The 8552-nt window shown below is 32.2% G+C and overlaps 1 protein-coding gene across 9 annotated transcripts; it reads left to right on the top strand.

Moving 5' to 3' along the window:
* The first annotated feature begins 1703 nt into the window (after nt 1–1703).
* Nucleotides 1704–7301, top strand: LOC110659459 (pentatricopeptide repeat-containing protein At4g19191, mitochondrial). Of its 9 annotated transcripts, none has more exons than XM_058154275.1 (5): nt 1704–4434; nt 5846–6432; nt 6515–6624; nt 7000–7035; nt 7135–7301. In XM_058154275.1, exon 1 carries the CDS (start codon nt 2154–2156, stop codon nt 4149–4151), a length of 1998 nt encoding a protein of 665 aa, XP_058010258.1. In that variant the 5' UTR covers nt 1704–2153; the 3' UTR covers nt 4152–4434; nt 5846–6432; nt 6515–6624; nt 7000–7035; nt 7135–7301. The 9 variants fall into 9 exon arrangements, with proteins under 9 accessions (XP_058010258.1, XP_058010260.1, XP_058010257.1 ...); XM_058154277.1 differs by having other exon boundaries at nt 7206–7301; XM_058154274.1 differs by having other exon boundaries at nt 7000–7301.
* The last annotated feature ends 1251 nt before the right edge of the window (nt 7302–8552 follow it).

Raw genomic sequence — 8552 nt, forward strand, 5'->3', positions numbered from 1 at the left:
AACCTTTTATCTTATTTTAATTATAAAAATTTAAAGACAATTAGATATCTTTTTATAAATTCATCTTTTCAATTACCTTTAAGATAGTACTTAAAAAATATTGTTGTCCTCCAATGCTCAATGGCATGGTGGGTGGAGAAGTTTTATTTAGTGTTTTGAATAGAGTGTGTGGTTGTAATTTCAATTTAGCATTTGAATTTAAATTTTAGTACGATTTTAATTCAGTTTTTTATGTTTTGATTTCATATCAATTCGGTATGATTTTAGTTTTTCATATAATTTTATGTAATTTTTTTCATAAAAAAGTATATTTAAATTAACATTTAAAATTTAAAATTGGTTATTAATATATAACATTATTGATGGATACAATAAGGAAAAATAAGAGTCAATTAACCCTTCTTTTTCCTTTTTACTCCTCTTTCTTTTTAAATTAATCTTATATTGACCCGCTGTAAGTTCAATTATTGATTTTCTTTTTCTTAAAAGACAAATGCATTTTTGTAAATGGGAAGTTAATTGACATTCTTTTTATTAAAAAAACTTACTGTAAAAAAATTTTTATATGTTCATCAAGAATTTTTTTTTCTTTTTTTTTTTTAATAAATGAGAAGTCAATTAACACTCTTTTTAATTTAAAAAAAAATATACTACATAAATATTTTCTATATATTGACATAATTTTTTTTATTTATCACTGTACAACGTATCATATAATATATTTTTTAACTATTTTTAAATTATATAATATTTAATTATAAACTTCATAAATAATTTAAATTAAACATATTATATAATATTTAAAATTAAAGTTTAGTTGTTATTATGTACAATATAGTGGTACATGTATATAATATAATATACATATTAATTATTTATTAATTATTTAATTTTTAACTATAATATGCATATATATAATTATAAATTAATTACATATAACTCTGCATAATTAAGAAATATAAGTTGATTTAATATATTTATAGCTAAATTAGTTAAGAAAAGGTAGAGAAATAAAAATAATATGAGGTTATATATAGTTGATAATTCTCATATATTATAATCTTAATTGCATATAAATATTTAGTTTTATATATATATATATATATATATATATATATATATATATATATATATATATATATATATAAAAGAAACATAAAAAAATATGTATAAAATTATTTCTCGTTGTGATACATGTCTGATTTGATTTGATATATTCTGATTTAATTATTAATTAAAAAATTAGAATTAAATTAAATTATTAAAATAATTTAAGTTAAATATGATTTTTTTAAAAATTTTTTGCTTCGATCAAGATTTTGTGCACAACCCTAATTCTAAGCATATGTTTTCTCATGTAAAAATTAGATTCACCCTTTATAATATATTTACATTAGATTCACCCTCTGTAATATATGTAATATCTAATCTAACTGATTTAGTATAATGATTGAGTCTGAAAGTATATTTTTTATCTGATAGACGCATAGCAAATTTCTAACACTCATTCCCTTGCTGAAAAAAAAAAAAAAAAATATATGTTTTACGTGTCACCATTACTTTTTAATAAAAATTCATTTTAAATGTTATTATAAAATGTCATTTCAAAATTTTTTTTATTATTTTAATATTTTATGATTAAAATTTATTAAATTTAATTTTAAATTATTTTTAATATTTTTTTATTAATATATTGAAAAATAATCGGCAATCAGTACCACCCTTAACCGCAGCCGCCGCCGCCACCACAACCACCACCGGCTATACAGCAGTGTCTGTCACCACTAAGCCGCATTGTAGTTTCCTCTGTCGTCTCTATTACTGTAAACTTGCTCATTGGGTTCCTGAGATGGGAGAAAATTGTAATGATATGTTATTTGAGTAAATTTCACTGTTAATCTTACCAATTAGTTTTGGATATTTGGAATTGTTGAAGTAAAGCAAAATTAGTTTTGAGACAACACCTTTGCATCTGTTGAGACCTGCATTGGTTTTCAATAAAAAAATTTCGTTCTTATCCTTCGGGAGAATCGGGGAAGAGGAGGCTGAAGATTTGATCATTTTGCTTTGGGACTTCTATATGCTGCAATGAAGAGAACAAAAGCGGCTAGCTATTCAGTTGATTTATTTACTAGTTTTTCGCCAAAAACAATATGAAATCTTCACTTCCTCTGTGCCCAAACCTTTTTCCAAATCTCTTAATGATCGTTGATCTCTGGAACTCTAAAATACGAGAAGCTGTAAATGAAAACAACGCCCATAAAGCCCTTTATCTTTTTCGCCAAATGAAGCAAAATGGCCTAGAACCCAACAATTTGACCTTTCCTTTCGTATCCAAAGCCTGTGCCAAGGTTTCCAACCTCGAATATTCCCAAGTCATCCACACCCACATCATAAAGTCCCCATTTTACTCAAATGTGTTTGTACAAACAGCTATGCTTGATATGTATGTGAAATGTCATCAACTAGACATGGCGTATAATCTATTTGTGAAAATGCCAAAAAGGGATGTTGCTTCGTGGAATGTGATGCTTGTGGGTTTCGCACAACTGGGTTTCCCTGATAAAGTTTTTCATATATTTCAGGAGATGAGGTCTACATGGACTTTTCCTGATTCAATCACAATTTTGGGAATGAGTCAGGCCATATCATGTGTGAAGAATTTGGAATTAGCAAAGGGTGTTCATGCATTTGGAATTCGAATTGGGATAGATACTGATGTTTCTGTTGCTAACACTTGGATATCTTTATATGCTAAATGTGGTGATTTGGAGATGGCTAAGTCGGTTTTTGATGGAATTGAAGTAGGTTTAAGGAGTATAGTATCCTGGAATTCTATGATTGCTGGGTATGCCTATCTTGAGAACTTTTTAGAGGCTTTTAATTCTTACAAATGGATGCTGTGTGATGGATTTAGGCCTGATATTAGTACTATTATTAGCTTGCTTTCTTCATGCGTACTGCCAGAGATAGCTTTTCTAGGTATGCAGATTCATTGTCATGGAATTGGATTTGGTTGCGATTCAGATATTCACGTGGTTAATACTCTTATATCTATGTATTCCAAGAGTGGAGATGTTTACTCTGCAAGATGTTTATTTGACAGCATATGTAACAGAAGTTGTGTTACTTGGACTGCTATGATAAGTGGTTATGCTAAGAAAGGGGATATGGATGAGGCATTGAATTTGTTTAATGCAATGGAAGCAGCTGGTGAGACGCCTGATTTGGTTACTGTACTTTCTATGATTTCGGGTTGCAGCCAAACTGGTATTCTTGGAGTTGGAAAGTGGATTGATGCTTATGCCAATTCTAACTGTTTAAAACATAATGTTGTGGTTTGCAATGCATTGATAGATATGTACGCAAAATGTGGAAGTATATGTGATGCCAGGGATATCTTTAATACCATGCCCAATAAAACTGTTGTTTCCTGGACAACCATGATTGCAGGTTTTGCTTTGAATGGATTATTTGAAGAAGCTTTGGACCTTTTCTATAGGATGGTTGAGTTGGAGTTGAAGCCAAATCACATAACATTTCTTGCTATACTTCAAGCTTGCACTCATGGTGGTTTTCTTGAGGAAGGATGGGAGTGCTTCAATATGATGACCAAAATTTATAAAATAAGTCCTGGATTAGATCATTATTCCTGTATGGCAGATCTTCTAGGTCGTAAAGGAAAGCTAAAAGAAGCATTGAAATTTATTCAAGATATGCCTGTCGAACCTGATGCTGCCATATGGAGTGGATTACTTAGTGCTTGCAAGACACACCAAAACATCGAGATTGGTGAATATGCTGCTCATCGCCTTTTTAAGATGGAGCCCTGTGTGTCCTTTCCATATGTTGAGATGGCTAACATATATGCATCAACAGGAAGGTGGGATGGAGTTGCAAGGATGAGAGCAATGATGAAAAGTAACAGGATTAAGAAGTCTCCAGGACAGAGCCTTGTTGAAGTCAATGGGAGAATTTGTGCATTCACTGTTGAAGACACAGGTCATTTTGACAGGGAGCTAATATATGCTGTTTTGGATGGTTTGATGTTGCAATCAAAGGAAGAAGGGCCCTCACAACATTCCGATGGAACTCCAGAATTGGAGTTGGAAACTAGTCTGTCTTCACTTAAGAAGAATGATATAGAATGATGTGGCTTGATGTTATGAGCATAGACAATGTGTAGGGTTTGGTTTACATGGTGCATTTTGTTTAACTTCAGTTAAACATATTCAACAGTGGGTTTTTGAAAGCAGAGGTGATTGGATTATTAAGGAATTTGGAAGTTTTGGATTTAAGTTACAACGGGATTAATGAGAACCTTCATTCAGTTCTTTGCTGAATCTGAGGGTATTGGCATTGCTGAATCAGAGGAATTGTTGAATGAATCAGTGCTGATTGAAGAACTAGATGTCAGTGGTGATGGATTTACAGGTATTTCAGTCTTTGCTGTGTGCTTAATTGGGTTTTAGACTTGTTGCATGTGCATATTTTTCTCCTTTCATTAGAATTTGATTGGAGCATTTAGTGAACTGACGTAAGAATTATTTTGACCTTGTACTAATTTAAGATTAAATCTGTTCACATGTGATGTTAGCATTTAAAATTGCTTGTTTATTGATGCTGAGAACCTGGAATTTGACTTCCCGCCCCCTCATTTAGTTCCTGTCCCCCCCCCTAGTGAATGTAACTATTAACTGTGATTTACCTTACTTGACTACTTTCGGGGTTAAGATTGATGAAGGCAAAATAATAATGTTCTCTTTTCTAGGAGAAAGGGTGCTCTTTTCAAGGACAAAGGGTGGAGTGGTAGACCTGTTTTAGCTTGGTAAAAATTTTTAGTATTTTAAATTGCCATGGAGAAAAATGAGTTGGAAAGTGTCTGGGCACTGTTTGTTCAGGAGGAAAAAACCAAAACATAAGTTCCTTTCCTATATGCAAACTGAATATGAATACTTTAACATACTAATTAGTTAGATCTATATTATTAGGAACCAAAAAAAGGAAAACATTAAAAACAAAATTGGCCAAATAATTAGAAGAATCAACCTTTTCATATTTTTCAATTACATTTGAACATTTTAAGTTTGACAATTTTGGTTCAATCTAAAATTTTACTTTTAGGATGAAACAATAACTATCTATTTATTAGAAACCCAAATCCAATCTCAGAACCCAAGTGTTGTGGGTAGAAGGTCTAAGAGGTTATAAGGAGACCCCAATGTTTAAAAGCAGGTGATGAGGTATAAGTGGCTAAGAATATTTTTGTTTTAACAGCTCACTCCATATAAGCCTGTGAGAAACAACTCAAAGGATAGAGACTAGGATTTGATACTATATTAGAAGCCCAACCTAAAAACCCAAGTGTTAAGTTAGAAGGCTAAAGGTTATAAAGCAGTCCTAAGGTCTATAAGCAGGCAATAGAGGATAAGAGGCCAAAAAGAATTTTGTTTTAACACTACTACTTAGTAGAACAAAAATATTTAATATATTTTTTTCCTCTTCCCCCCTCTCTCTCTCATTCTCTATCCGCTATCGCCTTCTCTCTCTCTCTCCACCACTGGTGCCAACCATGCAAAACCTGAAAGTTACTGCCTCCAATTGCCTCCAATTACATGTTCTAAAAATAAAATGCTTAATTAGTAACATTAATATATAGATAAATGTAGCATTCCCTGCACTATATTTATTCATTTCCTATATATATATTTTAAATTTTGAGCCGAGTTTTTACAGAGCAAGGAAACATAAATGAAACATCATTTATTGGAATTTAAATTGGCTAAATAAAAGGATTTTGATTTTGTGGTTACATCTTGTGGTCTTGATTATTTCTTTGAACCAGAGATCTCCATGACACAAATGGGAACATGCCTGTATCATACATTGGAAATCAATGTTTTCTGTGCCTGGTTGCTTCATACCTGACTGGTAATGGCAGAAGACAATTGGAATGGAAGGCCTCCAACAATGGCATTTCATCAGCAACAAACAGACAAGATATTCATACAAAATTATGAAGGAATGAGCTGCATGGTACCTCATTTCAATGTCCATGTATGCAAGTCAAAATTAGTTGAACAAAGTTGGGAAGCTTTTGCTGAACGCATACGCATTTGAGTATGATTCTCATGATTCGTGCACAATGTGGTGGAGAGTTCTTTTGGCAGGTAGCACCTCATTTCTATGCATGTATGCGAGTCATAATTACTTACGTTGCATGATTCCATTTATATTTCTTAGTGATGCTATTTAATTTTCTTATTATTTTTTTGATGCTTGACCAAATATAGGTTCATGAAACTCTCATGTATTGCTTGCATGAACAAGCAATAGATGACCCAAGTGAAAACTCCTGGAATCCTTCTGAACAAGTGAAAACTCCTCTGATCCCAAGTGAATTGATGACCATAGAAGGAACCAGCCTTTGTGGTAGTGTAATTTCCTAGATTCTTTTGTGCAATGAGACATTTTGCTTAATTTTTAACTTTCATTTTAATATATATATATATAGACTATGGTCATTTTTGGCAGTCAAGGTGCTGCTACTGCTAAAATAGTTATCGAAAACACATTAGCAATGTTGATGACTTCTGTTGTGGCTTTTCAGGAGCCTTTGATATGGTAAGTTGCATGTATTGGCTGTGGTATCAATTTTTACCCTATTGTATTTCACTCTTCATTTATTTTTTGTCACATAACATTGGTCTAATTTTGTTCAAGACCATTAGACTGAAATTGGAATATTGCAGTCGAAAATCATTTTGAGTTGTTAATTTAGAACTTTGATAAAATTTTTTATTTAATGACAAAAAGGATGAGTTTTGTTGTTGATCTTCTTTCGGGAAACTTGTTTGGCATTCAGCAATGACTTTGATAAAATTTAAAACTTGCTTGGAATATTGGAGTCGAGAGTCTGGTTGCTTATGGGTTTTGACATGCGGGAATGACAATATGAATGAATTGTTATGTTCATGTTGTGTTTGGTTTGATTGGCAGGCTTCTAGTTGAATACAGAGCTGAGAGGAGTTCTTGGTATGATTTCTCTTAATTCAATACAAATTTGGTTAATAGTCTAATTTATTGGTTTCCTCTAATAGGAACTCTCTTTTTCTTTTTGACAACTTTTCACAGACATGGTTGCAATGGCAACTATACTTGTGTCTGCACTTCACTCTGTGATCTTACTCTTGTATTCATGGCAGATTCAGGCAAAAACTGCTTTGTGGCGTCTCCTCAGTGATGTAAAACCAGTAAAACAATAAAGGCGAAAGGAATAAAATGTTCAACATTTTTATAAATTTTCAGTTGCCCATAATAATTACGATAAGCTTTCTACTAAAATATGTAAGGTATTTATAAATTAATAACTGGTCCTGTTAATTATCGGATTGTAATATCTCAAATCTAATGCAAAATAGCTAAAAGATAAAATTTAGACTTTTGGAAATTTCAAGATCGGGTTTTTATAATTTTTGGAGTTGAGATGAATTTCTGACAAGTTTTTAAATAAAAATGAAGTCCGGACAAGCATGCATGTGCAACGCGTCACCACGATGTCATGCTAATGTCAAGAACACTATGTTGCACTTGCTGCAACCTCTGAAATGTGCAATGGCTTCGCGTGGGCCTAGCGTACGGTATCGTAGCATTTTTCTCACTGTTTTTGAAGTGCTATTGCTACTTTTTTACTTGTTCTTTTTTTTTTCTTTTTTTTTTCTAATTTACAAAATAGACGCAATCATTGACTTTTGGACTATAAGGAACGATTTGAGCCTAACAAACTTGAATTAGGGCTCCTGCAAATGGAAAATGATGAGAGGAAAAAATTGAGGAGAGACAATTTCCCCTTCGATGGAGGCGGCTGCGGAAGAGAAGAGTTATGCGCACCATGCGACGTGACAAGGCATTACCGTTGTAAACCATGTTACCCATTCAGCGCATGACAAGTGGCGGTAATGCCAGCAACACAGGCGCTTTGTCAGCATATGTTGACACGTTGCACAATATAACAGACAAATGTTGCCACATAAGCACACCTCGTATGTGGCGTCAACGACAAGTCAAACGCCACGGAAAACGTGCTTGACACATAAGCCTTGACTAGAATGTAAGCTACTCTTGACAAGTCGAACGCCACATGGCACCTTGTTGGACGTTGGGTTGAAAATTCGAAGATTGTTTCTCTTGTTTTTTCGATGCTTTCCATGCAGAGGTGACATCCATTTCACTATAAGGTAACTCTAAGCCATGGTTCCGTGTGTTTTATTTTGACTTGTGGTATTTTTGGATTGTGGAACCAACTGTTTTCCTATTTATTAAAAATTAGAGAATATTATTTGAGAACACAAGGTATATTTGGAGATAATTTTTATAGACTATTCCTAAAATTTGCTTAGTGTCTCGTTTATATCATTTAATTTTAATTTATTATTAAAAAAATTTTAAATTTTAATTTTATTTCATATAAAATTCTTTTAACTTATAATAATATGTTTTAAATTAAAAAATCTCTTTAAACTATATAATAATTTCAATACTTTCTGATTAAG

The sequence above is a fragment of the Hevea brasiliensis genome, chromosome 10 (assembly GCF_030052815.1).
Source record: "Hevea brasiliensis isolate MT/VB/25A 57/8 chromosome 10, ASM3005281v1, whole genome shotgun sequence".
In the NCBI taxonomy this organism is placed as follows: domain Eukaryota; kingdom Viridiplantae; phylum Streptophyta; class Magnoliopsida; order Malpighiales; family Euphorbiaceae; genus Hevea; species Hevea brasiliensis.

Excerpts from the sequence above, each read along its gene's own strand:
- LOC110659459 (XM_058154274.1), top strand. The coding sequence starts at position 2,154 with ATGAAATCTTCACTTCCTCTGTGCCCAAACCTTTTTCCAAATCTCTTA.